At 46.6% G+C, this 25,413-nt stretch overlaps 2 protein-coding genes across 2 annotated transcripts; one reads left to right on the plus strand and one right to left on the minus strand.

Moving 5' to 3' along the window:
• The first annotated feature begins 6,813 nt into the window (after positions 1-6,813).
• On the plus strand, positions 6,814-9,927 carry LOC129554937 (colostrum trypsin inhibitor-like). The gene is made up of 3 exons (XM_055424233.2): positions 6,814-6,889; positions 8,539-8,754; positions 9,830-9,927. Exons 1-3 carry the CDS (start codon positions 6,814-6,816, stop codon positions 9,925-9,927), a joined length of 390 nt encoding a protein of 129 aa, XP_055280208.2.
• A 3,640-nt stretch (positions 9,928-13,567) lies between these two features.
• PIGT (phosphatidylinositol glycan anchor biosynthesis class T) lies at positions 13,568-24,937 on the minus strand. The gene is made up of 12 exons (XM_055437820.2): positions 24,725-24,937; positions 24,020-24,197; positions 21,720-21,847; positions 21,317-21,417; positions 21,116-21,202; positions 20,493-20,580; positions 20,287-20,384; positions 20,028-20,193; positions 19,139-19,339; positions 15,106-15,271; positions 14,908-14,991; positions 13,568-14,255 (listed from the first exon to the last, which is right to left on the minus strand). Exons 1-12 carry the CDS (start codon positions 24,909-24,911, stop codon positions 14,003-14,005), a joined length of 1,737 nt encoding a protein of 578 aa, XP_055293795.1. The 5' UTR covers positions 24,912-24,937; the 3' UTR covers positions 13,568-14,002.
• Positions 24,938-25,413: the final 476 nt, after the last annotated feature.

Below are 25,413 nucleotides of genomic sequence, written 5' to 3' on the forward strand. Positions count from 1 at the left end.
TTAATTTTCCTTCACTGTGCATGAGCTAATTAAGAGTACCTCATAAAAAGTCCTTCCATCCAGATTGGAGATAGCCCTTTAAAGTATGTCTTTTCCAACACACATAATACCATTTTCAGGTCATGGGGCATCTGATCTTCATCCAAAGATTACGAGATAAGCTTCAGAAACAAAACTTAGAAAGTTCTTTTAATAATTCAATTAACTTTAATATAGCATTACAGCAAGGAACTATCTGGGAAGTGAGTCATGGAGAATTCCATGGAGAGAGGAGCCTGGCAGGCTACAGTCCATGGGTTCACAAAGAGTCGGACACAACTGAGTGACTAACACAGTAAATACAGACCTCCATTAACAAAACTAGGATTTAACATGATCTTTTTCTCTCCAAAATTACCCTCATTTCTACCAAATGTATCCAAATTAAGACTAATTTGTTGCAAAATATGTCTGGTCTCAAAAAAAAAAAAACTGGTCTGGTAATTTATATAACTATAATTGATCATATAGGCTTTTGCTTTTCTGAAATTTTTTATAAGAAGTCTCAGACTGAACGTTAAAAAAAAGAAAAGAAAAACTCTCAGGGCTAGGAAGGTCACGCCAAGGGCTTATCACATGTTTCACCTACAGATCTAGCTGAATTCCTCCCTTTACAAAGGAATACCTTTGAATTTTCCCCAAAATACCTTGAAATTTATGTATCTGCTGGTGAGGTTGCTTTCCTAATGTATCTGATAAAGCTTCTGAAAACCTAAGAGTTCACAATCTCTCAATGAAGATTTATACAAAAGTATCATTTACCAAATTACTGTAAATCATAATTAGTTTGAGGAGAAGGTTTTCCTTACACCTGTAAAACACAGATCCAACCCAGTAACTTTTCAGACAGAAACCATAAAAATTATAACCATTTCCACCAGTTTACTCAGTCTTTTTGTTAATTAACTCTTTTGTTAATGGTTTATGAAGCCATCAGTTTTCTCATTGTGTGCTTGCTCAGTTGCTTCAGTCGTGTCCGACCCTTTGTGACCCCATGGACTGGAGCCTACTAGGCTCCTCTGTCCATGGATTCTCCAGGCAAGAATATTGCAGTGGGTTGCCATGCCCTCCTCCAAAGGATCTTCCTGACCCAGGGATCGAATCCACGACTCCTGCATCCCCTGCGTTGCAGGTGTATTCTTTGCCACTGATCCACTGGGGAAGCCCCTAGGTTTCTCGTTAGGATTCTTTCATTTCTTACCCAGCTTAGCATTAATGACCTGAAAGTCAGAAACCTATTTATACAAAAGTTCTTTCTGTTAATCTTTTTGAAGAGGAAGCATTTTTGCAAAGTCATCAGAATAAAACCATAACTGTTTATAATGACAAAAGAAGTCACGTTTAAAATCTGATAATTCAATTGATAAAGTAACTTGGCTCTGCTGTGACATACAATACTTGCAGATAATAACTATAATTACCACTGATAACATTTGACCGGGACATGTCAGAATTTTAGGAACTCCATATAAGTTTTAGAATGTCTATATTAGTAATAATAATCATACAGTATAACCTGAAAAGATTAATTACTCATTTGACAATACTCTCCATATAATTTAACATACCAAATGAATCTAATTAGTTTAATATGTCTCTTTGCAATGTTTCAGGGGCCCTTTGAAGCATCCCAAATAGATAAAGGTCAAAAGGACTTCATTAGAATTTCATTTAGGCAGTCTTGTCAAAGAATATCAAAAGAGTTTAGAATACTCAGATAGGATCATAGATCACTGTGAAATAATAGTTATTCACTTAACCAAAGTAACCATAAAAGAATTCAAAAGGGAGGGGATATATGCATACCTATGGCTGACTCATGTTGGGGTTTGACAGAAAACAACAAAAATCTGTAAAGCAATTATCCTTCAATTAAAAAATAATTTTGGGGAAAAAAAAGATTTCAAAGGCAAATACAGAGCAGACCACTCTAAAGTAAAAAACTCAAAATCTGTTATCAAAGGCAGTTCAACATTTTAAAAACACCTGTACAATGCACAGAATTCTTTTCCTCGAGGCCCGCTTTCCACAAAGCTTTCTGTAGCCATCACTTAATTTGCCCATCCCAAAAGAGTCACCTGTAAGTCAAGACCTACTTCCTTTTCTTTTAATTTTATTACTTATATTTGTTTGTTTATTTTTTGCTCTGCTGGGTCTTCACTGCTGCACCAGTTTTTCTCTAGTTGTGGCAGGCAGGGGCGGCTCTCCAGTTGCAGGGCACAGGTTTCTCAGTGTGGTGGCTTCTCTTGTGGAGGAGCACGGCCGTGAGGCACGCAGGCTTCAGTAGTTGCAGTTTCTGGGCTCCAGAGCGCAGGCTGAGTAGTTGTGGCCCATGAGGTTAGCTGCTCCTCGGCAAATGGGATCTTCCCAGATCAGGGATAGAACCCATGTCTCCTGCATTGGAAGGCGGATTCTTTACCACTGAGCCACCCAGGAAGCCCCACTTTTTGTTAATAAATGCAATTCCATTCCTCATGCCTTCTTTACCGAATGCACACATCCTACTTTCCTCAGGCAACCATGAATTGACTTTTATATTAACAATCTGTAGATTGGTGAGCATAAATACCAGTGATAATTTCTAAAAACATTTCCTTTCTCATAGAGAACATCTCAGGATGGCACCAAACATATTTATTAGTAGTCCAAAATATCGTGAGTTTCTCTGTAAGAGGAAACCAGTGTTCCATAATTAATGTTTCAGTGTTTGATTTTATTTGAGAGTGACCTAGCTAACTGTTCAATAAACTTCCATCATTTAATTTAGCACAACCCTAGAAATTCAATTCACCAAAATCTAGAGAGACTAAAATAGACATTCCAAAGCATAATTATTCTTGAGTTTATCTAAAGCTCTTATCTCACTTAGATTTTCTCTCCTTAAAAGTTTCCTCACATTAAGTCACTTTCCTTGCTGAAAAATCTGCAACAGGTATAATAAGATCTTATTTCGCTTACGTTAAACCTAGGCACAAAGAAAGCATTATACTGATTGTTATATTGATGACTCTAAGACATGTCTATATTAATTAGATCAACAAATTTAAACATTAATACCAGGTACTAATTTAATACTGAATATTTCCCAATTCACATGAACTTGAAATTCATCTAGTTTAGTGTCTCATATTTGGAATTGTTTGATTTGTAAGTGCTTGCTTTTGTTTAGGCCAATTAAATTGAGCTCATTTACAAGTTAACCTCAGCAATAATATCCAAAGACAGAAAGACACACTGAGACGTACATATACTCAGACACAACAAGAGATCTTACTTCATTTTCTAAACTTAGTCATGAATCAGATATCTCAATATAAAACTCACTATTTCATAAGAAAGATATTAAAAGGTTTCAGAACCCAAACTCTTGCATCTTCTCATACATAGAAAAGTACTCAACTCTTTAACTTGGAATATCTGGCTTTCTTTTTTTTTCTAATTCATAAAACTCTTATATTTTAAGAAATACCTTTTTTTCCTGTGTACTGCTTGAAACAATAATTGAATAACTCCTCACCATGATCCTGAGATGCTCAAAAGAAATGAGGGGTGGTATAATCATTTTACAGTACATACCTGTGTCAAATCATTATGCACACCTTAAACTAATACGATGTTGACAGCAACTGTATCTCAGTAAAACGGGAGAAAAATGAGGGTAGAATAATTAGTTGACTGATCCTGTTTCTCTGCCGACTTCAGAGAATGACAGGCCCACCACTAATCCAGGATTTTTGAATATGCTCCTCTAAGGGCTCATCGTCATGGGCCTCTTGAATGTTTCTCTTTTTTTAAGTTTTTAATTGGAGGATTATTGCTTTACAATATTGTATTGGTTTTTACCATATGTTAACATGAATCAGCCATATCTGACTTTCTTTAATTAACAATAATCTTTCGACACTCAGACTGCGTGCATGCATGCATGCGTGCTCAGTTGCTTCAGTCGTGTGCATCTCTTTGTGACCCTATGGACTACAAACCCCACCAGGCTCTTCTGTTCAAGGGATTCTCCAGGCAAAAATACTGGAGTGGGTTGCCATGCCCTCCTCCAGGGGATCTTCTCAACCCAAGGATCAAACCCAGGTCTTGTGCACTGCAGGCAGATTCTTTACCACTAAGCCACCAGGGAAGCCCAACGTTCATACGACCTGCTCTTTGTTGCAGGAAAATTATACTTCTATATAACCTGACTGTGCCTTCGCCTCCTCGGAGCAGTTATCTCAGGGTTCCTTGAGAGGCTGCCTTGGGATTAAGTCCTAAAAATTCCCACTGAAGAACATAACTCTCAACTCTTAGACTGTGAATAATTTTTAAGCCTACAGTGTGGCCTTCAGGACTCCAAACACAAGTAGCTGTGCTGCAGCAGAAACTAACCAAGGTCCCCTCCATTGAGTTAGGCCCCATTCAGCCGTTACTCTTTCCACTCATTCAACCGGGCGCCTTCAGATGGCTTTTACCTCCCGCCCTCTCTTTCTTGCTTAATTGCATGCTCAAAATGACTGCCTTCCAGCTAAGGTTATACTAGGCACCTGATGCTTGCTTCTCCAGGACAACACCCCCTAACACTCCTCCCCTTTGTGAGCATTCTCTATCCAGAAAGAAGGTCTCAGAGTGACAACCTTGATGACAACCAGAACCTGTTTCAGAACCAGCTGACGCCAGCCTTAACAACCTCCATGTCTCCAGGAGGGAAGAAGAATGCAAGACTGCCTCAGCTCCATCCTTATCTACAGCCCCATTTTCTAGCCTGAAACTATATGACCCCTTCCTAATTTCCAGGAGGTGGGGCACAGTCTTGCAAGCATTAACCTACTGTGGCACCCTTTGCCTGGCAAGGTAATAAAGCCACTTCTTTCTACTCCTGCAAAGCTCTGCGTTTTTTGTTTGGTACAGGTGAACAGAAGCCAGGTTTTCAGCAACAGTATCTATTATTATCCCCAAATAGAAAGTACATCCACAGACTGTAAATAACTTGTCTGAGGTCACAGACAGGGAATAGCAAAAGGCAAGTGAAGTCGCTCAGTCGTGTCCGACTCTTTGCAACCCCATGGACTGTAGCATATAAGGCTCCTCCGTCCATGGGATTTTCCAGGCAAGGGTACTGGAGTGGGTTGCCATTTCCTTCTCCAATAAGCTGGAACTTAAATTCCTCTATCTCCAGTGATGAGGCTTTTAACAACTACTGAAGCACAATAAAGATAATCTAACACCACCGATGTCTCATATAGAAAATTCAACAAATGGAAAAGAAAATTTATTTCATCATAATATTGGATTGGCCAGAAAGTTCATTTGGGTTTTTCCATGTTATGTTATGGAGAAAGCCAAACAAACTTTCAGGCCAATCCAATTCAAGAAAATTTCCCTTTAAAAATATGTAGATTAAAAAGCATTTCATGTTCCATCTAAAAGATAAACAAAGAGCTCTTTAGGCTTTCAGGTAGGAAGTAAAGTCTTCCCTAAGGCAGGAAAACATTCAGGACGCTTAATGGGGACACTCCATGGCAGAACTCAGTGGAACCAGGTCCACAGTTGTTCTGGGGAAATAAAAGTCTGATCCAGAGTTTTTTATCCCATGAAACTGTCCTTGAAGTTAAAGGCAATATGCAAAAACTCCGGGGAAATAAAATGTGTAAGCCCCTTGTTTTTGCAGAATTATCTATCCAACAAAATGTTTATGAGGATACCTTGTAAAGATATTGACTTCACATGGCGGAATTTCAGTGTCCACAGTGATTGCCATCAGCCACATAGCTCAGTCTGACTACTGAGCACAGCAAGTACGACTCTGCCTTAAACAAGATCCCAAAGACAGTACGAAGAAAAGCAAACTGTCGTATTACTCTCTACTACATGTTGATTACATGTTGAAATTATACTATTTTGGATCTATTGAGTTAAATAAACTATTAATAAAACTAGTTTTACTTCTTTCTTTTTCCTCTTTAAAAAATACTGCTACTAAAAAAAAAATTCTGGGAATTTCCTGGCAGTCCAATGGTTAAGACGGTTGGTGCTTTCACTGCTAAGAGGGACCAAGTTCTCATCAGTGGATGAGGAACTAAGATTTCATGTGCCCCACAGCCAAAAGAAAAAAAAAGAAATGCAGTTACTAGAAAATTTTAAAAATCTCTTTGTGGCTTGCATTATATTTCTACTTCATAACACTAGGGTAGAATTTTGGGGAAGTGATTTTGCCCTTTATTTATGCTATTAACTATAGCTTGATCTTTAAAAAGAAATATGATTATTTATATGAAACAATAAACTCATTATTCCAAAATTCAGTAAAAGAGCCAATGAACAAAGAGCTGTGTTCTCTCTCCTGGAATGCTGAGACACTAGCTGGGAGGCTCTGGATGGGAACCAATAATAATAGAATGGAGAAGAGCTGTGCTGGGCTTTCAAGGACCACATGGTCCAGCCCACCTGTTTTACAGACAGGGAAACGGAAGTCTCCCCACATTCCTTCTCAGTCCAAAGTCACAGGGACTCAAGTCTGCAATAGTTGGGGCTGAGACTACAATCCTGATGCTACAGAAGTACCATCTTAGGGGACTTGCCCAAAGGCCTTGAAGAACCCAACCAAGGCCAATTGGCATGGCCTCCAGTTCTTGCAGCCCACACCCCTGGCCCAAGGTGTTTCCTATTCCAAGTAATGAGAATCAAGATACTTCCCTCAGCCCTGGGGAATAGGACCCCTTCTCCTCCAGCTGCAGCTATAAGTTCCAGCCTCCCGGCCTCAGCCCAGAACACACAGCTACTCACACCATGAAGCTCAGCTGCCTACTTGCCCTTTGCCTCACCCTCTGCCTGGTGGGCTTGGCGAGCTCAGGAAAGACCTCAGGTGAGCTGAGGGGCTGGGAACAGGGGCCCTGAGATCATCGCCTGTGAGGAGGTGGGATGATAGATCCAACACGCCATCTGGTCACTTCCACCTCAGGAGGTAACAAGGACGTAGACAAAGGAAGAGGTCCCCTTGTGGTCAGCATCATCTCAGGAAAATCTGGGGCTAGACCTCCCAGGTGTCTCTGTGACATCATCGCCAAATTTTAATTTTTCTTAAAAAGTAACACATATATTTGTTTTAAAAAGACAAACTATATGTAAACATGTGAAGTTTAAAAAACTGGTCCCCTATTTCACATAGCCCCAACAATCCTGCTCTCCAGATTCCTACTCCCTAGAATTCTTAAGCAAGAAAAGAAACGTTGACAGTGCTTTGAACAGGCCAGATTCTCAAACTTGGCTGCACACAGAATTCCCCTGAGGTCTCTCTGGGTCTCACACTCAGAAATTCTGATTTAATGGATCTGGGACGAAGCCTGGGCAGCAGGACATTTTTTTTTTTTCTAAGTTCCCCAAGAGGCTCTAATATTCTAACCAAGATTGAGAATTTGCTGCCCAAATAGAAGGTCTCAAATTTCTTCCTAGAATGGCCTCTTCCCTATTCTGGGTTAATCTTGTCCCAGTAAATCCAACAGTCAAGGTCACACACATTGAGGATTTACATAAGGGTTCCGTGGAGCTGAGTTGACTCATGTGCTTATTTGTTTGAGGGATGCTGTCCTTATTAGGGAAAGTGTCATTCTCAAAGTGCTGTGTGCTACATCCCATAAAAAGAGATACTGAGGTCCTGAATGTCTGAGGAAAATGGTTGAGGGAGGGTGTGTGTGTCTGCATGCTTGATAAATCATTTTGTGTGATACCCAGAGCCAGATGTGAAAGGAGGTAAAATAACAAGTGATTCAGTAAAAGAGGCCAATTTATTTGCTGACTACCCATGGATATTAAAAATTATTCAATGTAAATATCTAAATATCTTTTTCCTAGATATAAAAAAATATGATACTTGTTCATTAGCACTCAAATGATACTTAAAAGGATCTTCAGGAAAAAAAAATCACCTGAAATTCCACCACCCAGAGATAACTGCTCCAAATATATGGAAAAATAACCTTCATGTCATCATTCTATAGGCTTATACATATATATAATATCCACAGAATCACACCAGACCTCCTATTTTGTATTCATTTTATATTCAGCAAAAGTTATGAACCTCTCTTCATATTGATATATATCATCAACACTATGCTTTAGTGTTGGCCCACTGATCCCCTGTTGGTGAATGTTTAGATTTTTTCCAAATTATAATTTTTTCCCTTTATAAACAAAGCTCCAGCCTACATCTTGATGTCAAGTTATGAGAGGTTGTAAGATACAGCACTTGGGATTTGAAATCGGATCTGGGTTTAAATCCCAAGCCTCTCTCAACTCACAGGCTTTATGATTTTGAGAAAATTAGCAAACCTCTGCAAGCCTCAGTTTTTCCATCTGTGAAGTGGGGACAGTTGCACTCTTCCCATTTGATTATTTAAGTAACGGCAAGAATAGTTAACACCTAGGAAGGCACTTGGTGTAGAGTAGGTGCTGGGAAACATCAGTATTAAGAGAACACATCAGTGACCATTCTGTTCTTTCTTACCTCTGCAGACAGTCTCAAACAAGAGGCTCCCCAGGACTTGTTCCAAACGGCCCCCGACCTGTGCCAGCTCCCCCAAGCCAGGGGCCCCTGCAAAGCTGCTTTGCTCCGATACTTCTATAACTCTACATCCAATGCTTGTGAGCCCTTTACCTATGGTGGTTGTCAGGGCAATGACAACAATTTTGAGACCACGGAGATGTGTTTGAGGATCTGCCAACCCCCTGGTGAGTCTTCCGACAGACCCAGGAAGAGGAATGGAGGAGAGAGGATGCTGGGTGTGAAGGGACAGGGTGTTGGTGAGGATGCTGGCGGTGATGCAGGTGACGATGGTAACATGGGAGTTAGTGATGATGAGAATAAGGGGAATGAGATACCTGTCACTGATGCCTGGGAAGCTGGTAATGAGGGTGCTGGCAGTGTAGACAGCAAGGCAGGGGTGGATGGTGGCACTGATAATAAAGATGAAAGGTGGGTTGATTATTGTAGCAAGCCCTTTTAAAATACATGATGGTGTATGTGGGGGGTGTCTTCCCTGGTGGTCCAGTGGCTAAGATTCCACCCTCCCAATTTAGGGGCCTGGAGTGTGATCCCTGGTCAGGGAACTAGATCCCACATGCCACAAATAAAAGATCTCCTGTGGTATACCTAAGACCCAGTGCAGTCAAATAAATAAATAAAACACATGATAGGGCTGGCAGAGGCGAAGACAGCAATGTACGGGTGGTCCTGTTGGCAGAGGTGATGAATGCGGTTACAGCAGTGATCTTGGTGGGAGGCGGTAGATATGAGGAGGTCCCCGGGCTGGTGGATGTTGAGGGGGTTGGGCTTGATGGGTCTGGCTCTAGGATGCCAACAAGCCAGCTGAGAAGGGAGCTGACCGTCATCTCCATCACAGAGACGAAGGACACGAGCTGATGGCGACACCTGCACGTTCCTAGGCTTTGACCGAAAGCTGGCTTGGCTGCCCTTCCTGCTTGGAGGCCCTGTTCTGAGCCCATCCTGTATCCCTCCAGGACTGCGTCAATAAAGTGTTCAAAGCTGACATGGCCTGAAGCCTTCCTACAAGGGCCCTGGGCTTGCCCTCAAAAACCGCTCACAGTCACAGGGGTGATCAAACCTGGATCTCCCCACCCCCCGCCCTCCAGGCCCGTGTCACTGTCCTGTGTTCCCAGAATGAAGACAGGACAAGGACACAAGTTCCCTTTCACCACGGGGTCCTCAAGGAAGCCAGACGGAATGGAAATTGGGGACCTTGGATGTCTGTCCCTGGATCCTGGCCTGCTGCTCTTTCTTACCCAGGGCTGCATGACGAGCCAGAATGTTCTTCCTGTCCAGCAAGAACCATGGCCTGGAGGAGTGTGGAGGGGGTAGAAATTCAGGGAATCTTGGCCAGCTAGGGTGACTGCCCTCTCTCTCCACCAAGAGGAATACTGGAAAAAGATTTTTACAAATTTTTTAAATTGTGGTAAAATATATACAACATGAAATTTACCATTTTAACCATTTCTAAAAGTACTGTTTAGTGGTGTTACATATACATACGTTTTATGTATATATACACCATGACCACCACCCACCTCCAGAACTTTTTCATCTTCCCAAACTGAAACTTTGTACCCGTTAAAAATTAACTCCTTTATCTCCCTACCCTGGGCACCACCACTCTAACTTCTGTCTCTAAGAATTTAGCTACTCCAGGAACCTCACAGAGTAGAATCATAGAGTATTTTTCCTTTCATAACTGATTTGTTTCGCCTAGCACCATGTCCTCGAGGTTTATCCATGTTGTAGCCTGTATCAAAATTTCCATTTTTTTTTTTTTGTTTTGGCTGCTCTGGGATCTTAGTTCCCTGACCAGGGATCAAACCCATGCCCCCTTGCAAAGGAAGGTGGGGGTCCTAGCCACTGGACTACCAGGGAAGTCCTAAAATCTCCTTCCTTTTAAAGACTAAATAATACACCACTGTTATATACATTTTGGATATTGACCACCCTGCCCACCACCCCCAATAACTCTCTCCTCATGTCCTGCATCTCATCTAACCACTTCCTCCTGCTGGAAGGGAAACTGCTGCCCAAAGTCAAGCAGCAATACTGGAAGCCAGAACCTGGGGTTCCCAGACCAGTTCCCTGTCCCGGCGATGTCATGGGGACCTTTGTGTGCCCTTCCCACCCCACCCCTTTCACGTGTCCTATTGCCTGGGAGCCAATCTAGACTGTGCGATATCACATCAGCAAGGACACACCGGGAAGCCAGCCTGGCCTGAAGCTCCAGGTGGGGACCCAAAGCTGAATGGACCCCTGGGCTTTATCCAAGGCCAAAAATGCTTAATCATATATGAATAAGTATGTATTTGAGAGAAAGAGCTTTTTTTTTTTGGACCCACCGCACTGGAACATAGGAGCTTAGTTTCCTGACCAGGAATGGAACCTGTGCCCCCTGCAGGGGAATCACAGAGTCTTAACCACACAGCGGGGAAGTCTTTACTCCCTTTCATGTTCTGAACAGCTACTCAAGAGACTGAGCTCTGGAAGAGAGAGGGAGGGTCGTCTTAACCAGACACTGTTCCAGACACTGCAGCTACAAAAGACAAAGGTCTGGCCCATGTGGATCTCAATTATTAATAAGCAGGATATGGAAGCTACACAGCACGTTAGATGGTGGTGAGGGCTACCGAGGAAAACAAGGCAGGCAAGTGGTAAGCTGGAAGCTGGAGAAGCAATTTATAACCAGGGTAGCCAGGGAGACCTCTTGATAATTTGATGGTGAAGGTGGTGAAGAAAAGTTGGATTCTTCAGTTAGGTTGAAGGTAGAAGAAACAGCTTTCTTGACAGGGCATCCGTTCCGTTCCGTTCAGTCACTCAGTCGTGTCCGACTCTTTGCGATCCGTGGACTGTAGCCTACCAGGCTTCTCCGTCCATGGGATTCTCCATGCAAGAATACTGGAGTGGGTTACCATTTCCTTCTCCAGGGGATCTTCCCGACCCAGGGATTGAACCCGGGTCTCCTGCATTGGAGGCAGACGCTTTAACCTCTGAGCCACCAGGGAAGCCCGGAGAATAAGGAGAAGGATCAAAAATGAGTCCAAGGTTTCGGGCCTGGGCAGCTGGGGAGATGAGAGCCGTCATTTGCAGAGATAAGCTGACGAAGGGTATGTTTAGGGTCGGGGTGGAGATGATCAGAAGTTTGGGAGATGACTGAATTTGAGATGCCTTTCACATCCAAGTGGAGATGGCAAGTAGGCAGCTGGGTAAATGAGTATGGAATTCAGGGAGGAGGAGACCTAAGATATGGGGTGTCATCTGCATATAAATTATATAAGACATGGCAGTAGACAGCATTCTAGGTGCTGACTTGCCTGCGGGTATAAACTCTACTGTTCTGACTTGGCAAACACCCTACCACATGCAGGCTGCCAGGACTACTTAGCTTCAGATAAGCTACCCACCTGCATTCCTTTTTTTTTTTTTTTTTATATTTATTGACTGCACGAGGCCTTAGTTGCAGTACATGGGATCTTTGTTCTTCGTTGCAGCCTGCAGGATCGTTAGGTTCCAGTATGTGGGGTCTAGCTCCCCACCTAGGGATCGTATCTGAGCCCTTGCATTGAGAGCCTGGAGTCTTAGCCATTGGACCACCAGGGAAGTCCCATACTCACCTGCATTCTTATGTCACACCTGGTGAGTTTACTGCCTGAAGTAAACTTGAGGAAAAGCATCCTGACCCAGTTGCTTTGCCCATGGTCTGGACTAGCTTGCTCACGCTGCCTCTTGGGCTACACATGCACACACATCGCTTGTACATTCCAGAAGCTCTGGGAAAACCTTCAGAGGGAACCTGAACAGCCCCGTCTCTGTTAGCTGTACACCTGATGCGTGCACTGTATTAAAGACCCTGCACTCATACCGCTGGGGCTTCTAGAGAGCCCCTCGCCTTACCCACCCCTGCCTCTAGACCCCAGGCCCCAAGCCACAGTAGCCCACACCCATTCATACGATCACGTTTGTTGACTGAGCACTGACAGCTTGTCCTGAGTGCAGACGCGTTCAGGTGGAGGACAGACCCTGTGCCTCCAAGAAGCTCCTAGTCTACTGGAAGTTAAAGGACAGTTAACAACCAGGGAGATAAGGAACATGAAAGCTGTCCAGGGAGGGGAGGGGCACCTACAGAACCTTGGTGTGTCAAGGAAGCCTTCCTGGAGGAAGCAACATGTCACCTGGTTTTGTAAATAGAGTAAACCTAGCAGCTGAGAGGAGTGTGGTGATTAGTGGAGCAAGGCATTCTGTTTGATGGGTAATTCACAAAAAGACTAGGATGGGAAAACTAAGGGAGGGAGGGGCAGACCACGAGTAATGTACACACTTGACAAATGTGTCAGCGGAAGAGAACGCAGGTGGGGGCAGGGCAGATATTTACCAGAGGACTTGTTTCACAGGAATCTGGGGTTACACAGCCAGGACGTGGGCAGGGGCAGACTTCAATCCAAGGGCTTCAAAGCCTGTGGGTGGTCTGAGGACCACCCAGAACCCAAGCTCCTGAGAAGCCAGATAAAAACTGGAAGGCTGGGCTCCGCCCAAACTGGCTGAATTCACAGGTCTGGATCCCAGGAACCTGCATTATTTCACAAGCGCCCCAGATGGCTGCAATGCAGAGTCTGGTTGGAAAATGGTCACCCAAAGCTCTGTGTCTCCAGCATCTCTCCAGCGCGACCCCTGGTGGTAGGGGACTGGCTCTCAGGGCGCCTAAAAGGCACAGGATGATTCACTTTCATGGCCGTGGAGATGTTGACATAAACACTCCCCGTCAAACCCAGGGAGTTCCGGGAACGAGCCAGAGGAGGATGCTGGGAGAGGTGGGAAGCAGGAGATGAGAAGGAGTTTCTGGCAGGGGTGGGAGGAGACAAGGGCCTTTGGTTGGCTGGTTGGTTGTTTTTTTGGCGGGGGAGGGGATCAGACAGGCGATCCAGTTCCATTACCTGCCAAACACTCCCTAGGCCCCAGCTCTTCCCAGGCCTCAAGGACAGGAGACAAACCACCAAGGAATTAGACACCTTTTATTCCACAACCAGTAATCTCCACCTACCACACAGTGGTACGAATATTTGAGCACATCCTATTATCCAGGCAGGCACCGTCCAACAGAACTTTCTGCAGTGGTGGGAACACCTGTCCCCATGATGCCCAGTACAGCAGCCACTAATCACCTCTGGTTACTGAGCACTTGAAATGCAGTCAGTATGGATAAGGAAATGCATTTTCAATTTAAATTAAATTCAAAAGCCACATCTGACTCATGGCTACTGTCCTGAACATTGCAGTTCTAGGCCCTGGCCCAATCCAGGAGACAGTTTGGTTCAAAAGCTGCCTCGGGGGAGGGCAAGTGGCAGGAAGAGCCTTGGGGGTCAGGGAGGGGCGTCAGCCACCACACCCCTCTCAAGAGAAACTGCAGCCCAACTGTGAGCAGGACTTGCCTCAGAGCAGGGGGACGCCTCGGGCACGCCGGATGAGGTTGGCCAGCCGCCTGGCCAGGCCGCCCTTCCTGGGCTCCTCGATCTGGAAGGTGCGGGTGAGGAGGTTGTAGAAGGAGCCGTAGCACACGGCCACCACGGTGCACGTGAGGCAGACGACGTTGTAGGGCATGCTGAAGTCCGGCGTGGGCAGGCTCACCAGGAGCGGCTCCGTGTAGAGCCGCACAAAGTAGCTGGAGCTGTCAGAGACTGGGAAGCTGGGGGTCGGGAGTGGGCAGTGAGGTGGGACTGGCTGCCTCCCCGCATTTCACCCCACCCAACCCCATCCCCTCTCTCTGGCCAAATGGGCCAATGTCAGTGGGAAGCATTTTCAAAGCTTTCTTAGCCTCATAGCCTTTTAAAGCTCAATACAGATATCTGAATAAAGGAGAGCTACATTGAGGGAGAGGAAAGGGACTCTGCTTCACTGGGCTGCCTCTTCCTAAGCCATCTGGTCTCGGCCTAAAGGTCATCCCCTCCAAGCAGCCTTCCTGGATTACCCACCAGATTACTCCCCAGCAGTTCCTCTCTAGACTGTCCCATGTGCAGGCAGGGGCAAGTCCATTCTGTCTAGTGCTGTCCACGCGGTGCTCTCTGAAGTACCCAGCATCTGATGAGTGCTCAGCTCCATATTTGTAAGAGAACCGATGAGTAAGCGTCCTGCACTTCTCACCTTCTGATCTCCTAGCAGCTCTTCAGGATCATTTCACAAAGACTATACTAACAGTACAGACCACTGCGGTCTGAATTAGGACAGAGCCAATCTACTCATTACTTTGCAAGCACAACCTCCAGCCCCAGGCCAGCCCGCAGGAGCCTGATCATCCGTGCAGGTGCCACCCGGACGCCAGCAGCCAGGCTCACACTTACAGGCTGTTGAAGAGGGGGCTCTCCTCCCAGTCCGCGGGTTTGGCTGCCACCACACTGGGCACGAGGGCGCTGAGGACAGACGGGCTGCACAGAAGCAGACAGACACTCGGTGAGCTGTGTTCCCCCCACTCCTCCACCAGGGAGAGTGGTGGAGAGCGTGGGCCAGGAGGGCGGATGCGGCAGGTGAGGGGAGCCCACCTGACATAGAAGCCATGGTTGGGGTCCGGCGTGTACTCGGTCCACTTAAGCAGCGCCCGCTCAAACTGGATGGAGACCTTGGTGACGGAGTTGGCCGGCAGCTGAATCAGCATCTCCAGGAGGTGGGGCTGCATCCGGTCCTGGGCAGGCTGGTAGTGGATGTAACCTGGGGACCGACAGGGCACCCAGAGCTCTTTCCAGGGCTCAGCCCACCTGCACCGCTTGTTCCTACCTGTCCAGGCCTTGGGGCTGGGACTGGGGAGAAGAGAAGGAATCTGGATCACGAAGTCAGGCAGGCCCCAGCGGGGAGGAGGAGGGCAGGGAAGGGAAAAGGTGTTTCCAGGGCAGCTGTTCCAGGATATGCTCAACCTAATCCATCTTCACATCATGAAAACTGGGCCACCAGACGTCCAGTGCCTCCCGTGATTCAACAGGGAGTCCAGAGAACCACCTGGGAAGGTTTCTTGCCAAAAATATGAGAGCTGAATCTAATCAAGTTTCTAAAACTAACCACTGATACTCAAGAATACACAGAGGATCGAGGAACATGTTGAACACGGGCCAACCAGAATGCAGAACATCCTATACAACAAATGACCCAGTTTTGCCAACAAATCAATTTTAAAAAAACTACTGGGAACTGTTTTACATATTAAAAGGACCACACCAATCAAGGCAGGAATAACAGGGGAAATGGGGATGAAGGGATGTGTATATGGGAACCCCATACTTTCTGCTCAACGTTTCTGTAAACTTAAAACTGCTCTTAAAAAAGTAAGTCTATTAATCTAAAAAGAGAGAGAAACTTAAGAGCATATCAAGCAAATATAATGTGAGCACCTTATTTTTACCCAATTCAAATCAATTATAAAGTTATTTTCAAGACCACTGGGGGAAATAGGAGTGATAACAATAGGTTATACATTTTTAAGCTTCTTACCTGTTAGAGATGTTTAAAGGTGAATTGATATGATATCTAGGATTTGATTTAAGATACTCCAGCAAAAAAGTAACCAACCCAAATAAATAAAGGGAAAGATGAAACAAAAATGATGAGAAGCTGTGGAATGAACAGAGAGCCTAGAAATGAACCCACACTTACATGGGCAATTAATCTATGCCAAAGGAGACAAGAATACACAAAGAGGAAAAGACAGCCCTTTCAATAAATAGTGTTGGGAAACAAGACAGCTATATGCAGAAGAATCAAACTGGCTTACTTTCTTATACCAAATACAAAATTAAACTCAAAACGGATTAAAGACAAACGTAAAACCTGAAATGATGAAACTTCCAGAAGAAAATATAGGCAGTATGCCTTTTGACCTAGCAGTGTTTTTTTGGATATGTCTCCTCAGGCAAGAAAAACAAAAGTAAAAATAAACAAATGGGGTTACATCAAACTAAAAAGCTTTTGCACAGTGAAAGAAACTACCAGAAAAATGAAATGACAGACTATTGAAAGGGAGAAGGTATTTGCAAATGATATAGATAAGGAGTTAATACATAAAATATACAAAGTATTTATACAACTCAACGTCAAAAAAGAAAAAATTGTTTTAAAAAATGGGCAGAGGACCTGAATAGACATTTTTCTAGAGAAGACACACAGATTGGCCAACAGGCAGATGAAAAAATAGTTCAACATCACTAATCATCACAGAAAGGCAGATCAAAACCACAATAAGACGTCACCTCACACCCCTCGGGATCATCAAAAAGACAACAAATAACAAGTGTTGGTGAGTACACAGAGAAAAGGGAACCCTCGTGCACTGTGTTGGGAATGTAAACAGCCACTATCAACACCTGTAGGGAGATTCCTCAAAATTTAAAAACAGAACTACCACACAATCCAGCAATTCCACTCCTGGGTATTTATTCAAAGAAAACAAAAACATTAATTTGAAAAGATATAGGCACCCCAATGTTCACTGAAGCATTATTTACAATAGCTAAGAAAACAACCTAAGTGCCCATCAATGGATGAACAGATAAAGAAGATGTGGAATATTACTCAGCTATAAAAAAGAAGGAAAATTTGACATTTGCAACAACATGGATGAGCTAGAAAATATTAGGCTAAGTGAGATAAGTCAAAGACAAACACTGTATATCACTTATACTGGGAATCAAAAAAAAAAAAAGAATAAACATAACCAAAGAGAAGTAGTCGCAGACACAAAGAATAAACAGGTGACTGCCCGAGGAGAGAGTGGTGGAAGGAGGAGAGAAATAGATGAGAGAGGGTAAGAGGAACAAACTTTCAGTTGCAAAATAAATGAGTGACAGGTACGAAATGTACAGTGGGGGAATACAGTCAATAACTATGTCTTATATTTGCATGGTGACAGATGGCAACTAGACTTATCATGATGATTATTTTGAAAAGTACAGAAACACTGAATCACTTTGCTATTACCAGGAACTAGCATAGTGTTACAGGTCAATTATACTTCAAAAATAAACCATCTCATAGAAAAAGAGATCACATTTGTTGTTACTAGAGGTAAGTAATAGGGGAAGGGGAACTGGATGAAGGCAGTCAAAAGGTACGATCTTCCAGTTCTAAGACAAGAATCGGAAATGTAATGTAGAACATGATAAATATGCTAATATTGTACATTACACATGAAAGCTGTTAAGAGAGTAAATCCTTAGAGTTCTCATCACAAGGGAAAAAATTTTTTTCTATTTCTTTAATTTTGTATCTGTTCATTAAACTTACTGCAGTCATTTCATGATACATATGAGCCGAAAGAGCATGCTGAACACCTTGAACTTATCTTGTAATATATGTCAATTACATCTCAATGAAACTAGAAAAAAAATCAACAACAAACAAAAAAATGGGATATGAAGCTGGAGACTGCTGAGGCTGGGTAATGCGTACATGGAAGTTCATTACTCTGTTCCATTTGGGTATGTATTTCAAATCCGCCAGAGCAAAGATAAAACAAAACAGGAACTTCCCTGCTGGTCCAGTGGTTAAGAATCCGCCTGGCAATATAGGGGACACAGGTTCAATCTCTGGCCTGGGAAGATTCCACATGCTACAGAACAACTAAGCCCGTGCGCCAGAACTACTTAGCCTGAGCCCATGACCCACACCTGCTGAAGCCCACACACTGCAACCACTGAGCCCTCGTGCCTAGAGCCTGTGCTCTGCGCCAGGGAAGCCACCACAACACAAAGCCCGCACACCTCACAACGAGCCCCCGTTCGCCACAACCAAAGAAAGCCTGTGCTCAGCAATGAAGACTCGGTGCAGCCAAACCAAAAATAAATAAAAAACAAAACAAAAAACCCACAAAATATACAGGTGGGAGGTTTGAAATAGAGATTTTCAAGGGGTACAGATAGTGGCGCTGAAAATAAGTAAATCTATTAACCATGGGCTAGAAAATATGGGAAAGCGCAAAGAGGTTTAGAAAGATTATAAGTCTAACTGTTGGGGTTGAGCTGCAATGTCTTCCTATGAAGTCTCCTGTGTTCCTTAGTCTCCCTCCACTCCGAAGGAAAACAAGTACTTTTGTGCTATGCCTGGCATCTCATAGAAAGCACTCAGTAAATATTAACTCCCCCTCAGAAAAATAATAGAAAAAAACAAACAAATTTTTAAAACTGCACCTCTTTACCCCACCCAAGGAAGCAAAAACCACCTGCTCCAGCACCTTCTTTGTATCCAATACTCTGTTTCTCTGGCCAGCCCCTTCTCCACCTGAAAGAGTCTAGGAATCATCCGAAACAAAATAGAGCTCCAGGAAAGCGGAGGAAGCAAATGAGAAAGATAGGGAAACTCCTGCCTTTATCACGTCCTACGGAGAGTCACCAGGACTACGTGGTTTCACTACTTTGACTTTATAAACACTTGCAGAGCTGGCAGTGGTGAGGTCACTCCATGTCTCTTCCTGATGCCTGTGCAGACTGCGAGGTACTTCTGGAATTATCCTGAGAACTGAGGTGTTGGGGGACGTGGAGGGAGAGGGGGTAGGGCTGAGGGTGAGGGGCTGGCTGGGGACTCGGCGCTCACTTGGTTTGTTCTCCTTGCCCTTGGAGGTGATGGTGAGCGTGTGCACGTACAGCCGCAGGTACCAGGGCACGGTGTCCAGCAGCAGCACAGGGAAGGCCCGGAACGGGTGGGTGTTGTACAGCAGTGTGCTCAGCTCCCCACTCTGCAGCCCGTAGCCACTCACATACCGCTGGGCGTACAGGAAGGGCACCGGGGGGGCCTCTGCTTAAAGAAAAGCCAACAGTTAACCACTCCTTTAAAGAAAAAAAAAAAAAAACAGGGGGGTCACTCCCCAAATCCACTCCCTGGGCCAGGTTCGGAGTCTCAAAGCCAGGAAGGGAAAGGGGAGATGCTGCCAGAACTGGGAAACCTGCACTCTGGAGCCATCCCTGTCTTCCCCAACTCACAGCAATGACAACAGAATTACTGTTATTTACTGGGTATGAACAAGGCCTGAGTTTTCTGCTGGTTCCAACCCAAACCAAGTGCTCTCACAATATTTCACGCTTTTCCATGGTAACACTGAACATGATTGCAACTAATTGGTTGAGGCCTGCTTCAACTATTATGTTACTGTTTCTCGAAATCGGGGTATTTGTGTCTTCAAAAAAATTTTTTTGTTAATTTAATGAACAAATGCATGAATGACTTCCATGTTTTCCGTTAATTATCTCATCTAACCTGTTAGGTATTACTGTCCCCGTTTTCAGCATGAGACAGTGAAGTTAGGAACCTTCAAGGTCATAGAGCTTAGAAGAGGTGGTGTTAAAACCAGGACGTCTGACTCTAATTATCTGGATCTAAACACAAGCCTGTTGTCTCCTGGTGAAGAGATGGGACTGTGAGTCTTCCCCCACGAGATGAAATCTCTGTAGCCCATGGTGGCCGTGGCAGCCCACCCACCACCCACCATTCTCTGGGGGCCTCTTCCACTTCAGCTGGACGTTGAGGCTGCGCGAGTTGCTGACCACAGCTGCATCCAGCAGGTCGTAGACGGCGTAGGTTTTCCGGGAGCCCAGGATGACGTCTTGGTATGTGGTAAGGGGGGGCGGGTACACCTCCAATGTCTCGTTGTCCTGGGGACACAAGGACAGGGCTGAGAAGCGAACAGAGGGGCAGGCTGGCCTTGGGGGGAAGGGGCTGATGTGTGTGTCTGGAGACCTCAGTACCTGGCCGTAGCTGGTGATGTCCACGTAGACTCGGCTCTCCGAAGCCAAGGGGCAGGGCTCAGTGAGAGTTCGGGAGAACATCCGGAAGAGGGACCAGTCTGGGGAGCAGAGGGCGGGCATGAGCTGGGGCAGGACTAGGCCTGCTCCACATAGATGGGGCGGGGCTGGCGATGGGCCAGTAGAGATGCCAGACCAAGGGAGCTTACCCTTCTTCCCCTGTCCCGTGACGAAGGCATCAAATACAACAGAAAGGGTCTGCCTCAGCTCCCAGGAAACGCTGGTACAGTGTGCATTCTACGAGGGCCAGACGGCAGCAGTGAGGACCTACCTCTCCCGCAACCTCACAGCCCCAGGGACTGCAACCTTGGATGCAATCCCTCCTCTATTCCGTATCTCCCCATCCATCAATTTGTTATCACTCCCTACTGAGCAGTTGACCCTGTGCCAGCAGCATCCTGAACATCAGTGGGATAAACCATTGCCAACAACCAGATGAACTGATACTACTATTATTCTCATTTGATGGATGAGAAAACCAAGGGGATAAAATGACCCACTCAAGGTCAAGTCAGCTAGAAAGTGGCTGAGCTAGGAGGTGCACCCACACGGCTATGGCTCATAACCCCGAGGCTCCATGACAAAGATTAAGTGACAGCTTGCCAGGCAACCACTCAGTTTCCTTGGTGCGTGACCAAATCCCTGAATCACCATCATCACGTCTCCCACTGACCACTGGCTCAGCCCTCAACAGACACTGGGCGACGTGCTTTACCTGCACCTGTGAGAACAGCCCTGGGATGGCCCCCGTCTCCCGCTCCTCAAGACTTACTCTGCAAACAGGGCGGATATGCACTGCCTGGGAGTGGTAGCTCGTGTGGAACAAGCGATCAGCCTTCAGCAGCACCGAGAGGCCTGCCTGGAGGAGGCGGCATGAGAGAAGAGATCAGTGCCCTGCACAGTGACGCACCTGGGCATGGGGCCGAGGTTATCTGTCGGGCAGGGAGGGGGCATCAGCCCACTTGGGCCTCACCTTGGAGCTGCAGGGCAAGAGCTTCTTCCACGGAGTGAGGTTCTCGGTGCAGACGACCTCCCGCGGCAGCACCGCATAGCGCAGGAAGGAGTGGTCCGTGCCTGGGGGAGACAGGAGCCTGGCTGGGGAGGACCTTGAGGCCCTGCTCCTCAGGACCCGCACACACTCTCCAGCACCACCGCCCTCACAGTCTCGGCTCGGGGAGGAGTGTGGAACAGCCTCATCCCTTCAGGAGAAAGCAACGCAGAGAGTCTTCCTGGGGACGGTGGGGGCGGGGAAGGCCTGCCCACCCTGGGGATTTATGACCTGGCCCCGCAGATGGAGGAGGAAGCAGAGGGGGAAGGAGGCAAAGGCCAGGGTGAGAAGTCACAGGAAGAGGTATGGGGCCGTGGGGCTGTCTCACCGTTGGCCAGCCCCAGGGGTTTGAAGGAGGCGGTGGGCGTGACCGTGTTGGTGGAGTCGATGAAGTTGAGAGAGGCGCAGAAGATCCCCGACAGGACGTTACTGAGCTCCTTCCAGGACTCATCCACGCTGGATGGAGACACAAACCCACTCACTGTCCCGGGGCTGCGTCTGCCCCCTCGCTCAGAGCCTGCAGCTGGCTGCCAAGCCGTGAGGCCGGCCAGCTGCTGGAGCTGCAACTGTCCCCGCTGGGCCTGTGGCCGGGGTCTCCCCTATCAGCCCCTTCTTCCTCCCTCTCCTCTGAACATCCCTGCACCCCCGCCGGCCTCTGCTTAGGTGGCTCCGCTTCGCACCTCATAGTGCCACCTCACTCCTTATGCTCCCCTTCCAGGGTGTTCCCTCCTCCAGGCAGCGTTCCTGCCCTCCTCAACCACAGCTTCCTCCTGCACTGCTGCCATTCTGACCGTCCGTGCCTCTCACCAGGGCCCTCCTGGGAAATGGTTGGGTGGCAATAGTACCTTGTCGTAAGTATCTTTTCTCCTCGACTAGGCTGAAAGCAACCTGAGGACAGGGAGCAAGGCTGGGTCACCCACATACACCCCACAACGCTATACAAAGTGCCCCACACCCCAGGGGCTGAGATCAGCTCACTGATCCACCCTGAGGCGTGCTCAGCTGGGCAAAACAACCTACTTCCCTGTGAATACCCTGGTGAGTCCTGGTTCTACCCTCAGGATGGCAAGTCTTACATCTACAAAGGCTCATGGAACAAGGGAAAATAAACATCCTAGGATCCCCGACAAACATCGAATTAAATTAGGTGTTTTTTTCCTTTAGAGAAACAGCAAAACAGATTTCCTCTTTATAGAAATAATAGAATAAAAGTAGATTTCTGAACATCACCTCCAAACTACAGGCAATTATGAGGGGAGACAGTAACAGCAGAGCAGTTGGGATAAAAGGTAAGGAAGCCAGAGTTCAGGCAAGAGAGGAAGCCCTGGCCAGTGTAAGGGCTTGCTCTTCATTTGATACCACTGTAGAGCTAGCCTGGGGTTTTTCAACAGTCCTGTGTTCAGAGCGTTCCAACTGCTCCAATCCTTATGCCTCAAAGACTGCAAACTGGAAGCCTGAAAATGCGACCCAAACCATAGCCATGCTCCATCTGCTGTGCACAACAGTAACCCGTAGGCATTTCTTAAAGTTTTAAGTTACTTGCTGATATTCAAGCCTCCCAATTTTCACATTAAAATCCAGATTTCTGGGAAAAAATGAAAGTATTTGACAACAGTAGGTCTCTGTTCCCACATGACAACAATCCATCGGGGGCTGAGAGGCAGCTGCCCTCTCAAGCTCTCCAGACTGCCATAGTCCCCACCACTCCCAGGTAAGGCCCTAAATGTTTTTTAAGGTTTTTATGTTTTTAACATGGACCACTTTTAAAGTCTTTATTGAATCTGTTACAGTATTGCTTCTGTTTCATGTTTTTGTTTTTTTGGCCATGAGGCATGTGGGTTCTTAGCTCCCTGACTAGGGATGGAACCCATACCCCTTGCATTGGAAGGTGAAGTCTTAACCACTGGACTACCAGGGAAGTCCCCCTAAATTTTTTTTAATTATACATATGTGCTGATTTCCCATAGTGAGATTAAGAGAATTTGGGCTTCCTGGGTGGGGCAATGGTAAAGAATCCACCTGCCAATGCAGGAATGCAAGAGATGCAGGTTCCACCCCTGGGTCAGGAAGATCTCCTGGAGTAGGAAACGACAACCCATTCCAGTATTCTTGCCTGGAAAATTCCATGGGCAGAGGAGCCTGGCGGGCTACAGTCCATGGGGTTGCAAAGAGTCGGATACAACTGAGTGACTGAGCACACACGCACCTGGTCCAAGCACAGTACCTAACCCATCCCTCCCCTAACAGACAGTACCTTCTTGAATACAGAGATATGATGTCTTACAGACCAATTCTAGCCCATATATATTTTATTTGGCCCTTGTGGCATTTTATTATTATGCAAATGAATGTCTTTAACAGGTTGTCCAGTTTGCCACAGCTTTCTAGTGCCTTACATCCAAGTAGGCTTCAGATAACTGTTATCGATCTCCGTAGATACGACCACAGGCCTGGATGTATCAGGGGAAGGAAACATATTAAGAATGCCACTAGGCCATAATACTTCTTACTCCCAGTGCGGCTTTACCCCCATGGAACTGCTCCCCACAAAGGGCAGTGGGAGGATAACAGCACGTGCCAGACCACGGCTCGCCACGGCCCGCCGCAGGCCTCAGGCTGGGCACTCACTCTGTGACGGTGTCCTGGAACCAAGCCCACAGCTCTGCCCCCGACGGGGCCTGCAAGAAGGGCGTCCCCCAGTATCGAGTCCTCCAGAAGCCTTGCGTTAAGGACAGGTGCAGTTCCCGGAGAGAATACTTGGAGATCAACTGCCCCAAGGCTTTGGGGAAAAGCCTATAGTGAGACACTGGAGAAGACAGAGCAGGTGAGTGAAGATCCTGGGGGGAAGGGCTCTCGGCCACCCCAAAGAGACAACAAGTACGCCCCAGCTCCGGGGTCAGAGAAATCTAAATTCCTGACCAGTCAGTCATTGCCTAAGCAATGTGATTTGGACCGGTGCCTTTATCTCTCTACACCTCCAATTTCTTCCCTGTAACCGTTCACTCAACTCAGCACCATGCCCAGCACCCAGGATAAACGGTAATCGTCAACAGCATCCTTACCAATGCTGTCGACAGAAGATGCTAACTAAAGGTTTAGAGTGGTAGCGTGAAGCTGCGGAGACACCACCGCACTAGAAGTCAGCCCTCCCCGGGCCCCAATTTCTTCACTGGTACAATGTGATTCCTCAAAAACTGCCCCATCCTTCCGCCAAGGACCCACGCCCCGGGACCAGAACCTCACCGTGGGATCAGTGCCTGCCCCCAAGGCTGGCCTCCACCCCACTCCCAGCAGGTGCCACAGGGTTCTCCCGTCGGACTCTTCTCCCCTCACCTCCTTCCCGCTGCAGCTCCGAATCCCAGCGCGTGCGGAACTGGAATGTGGCGGCTACGTCCCCCGAAGGCAGCGGGCTGATGACTAGCTCCTCCCGCAGGCTGTCGCGTGGGGGCTCCGCCTGGCCCCAGCCGCCCGGTCCCAGAAGCAGCAGCACCAGCAGGGATATCCGCACGGCCGCCGCCATGCCTGCGGCTGCTTCCACCTCCCAGTGGCCCCACCCCTGCGAAAGGCCGGCCTCCAATAGGAAGAGCGGAAGAGAAGTTACTTCCGGTGCTGTCCCGGAAGTCGGCGTACGGCTATCAGAAGGACAACCCGGATAGGCCCTTCAGGGCGGTGTGTGTGTGTGTGTGTGTGTTTGTAAAGGGGAGCTGATAGGGCACAACCGATTGGGCTCTGGATTGTGGACCCCTTTCCCTACGATAAAGTGCTTAGCCACCACTGCCGTTGTGCCTCCGTGATAGTTGAAGAAGCCGACTGAAAAAGGTTTTTTCTTCTGCGAGGTCCCACAGCCGGGCCCCTGCCTCCAGTAGCTTCTTCGTCTCTGTTTGCTCGGTCCTAAGCCTAGCCAGCTCTTATGGTGCAAAACTTCCCCGCAAAACCCTCAAGTAACCCTCCCGTTTATTATGAAAAATTTCAAACATACAACAAAGATGAAAGGATGAACACCTGTTACAATGGACACCTGT

This window comes from Moschus berezovskii, chromosome 15 (assembly GCF_049115385.1).
Source record: "Moschus berezovskii isolate FMDL1 chromosome 15, NW_MosBer_1.0, whole genome shotgun sequence".
Classification (NCBI taxonomy): domain Eukaryota; kingdom Metazoa; phylum Chordata; class Mammalia; order Artiodactyla; family Moschidae; genus Moschus; species Moschus berezovskii.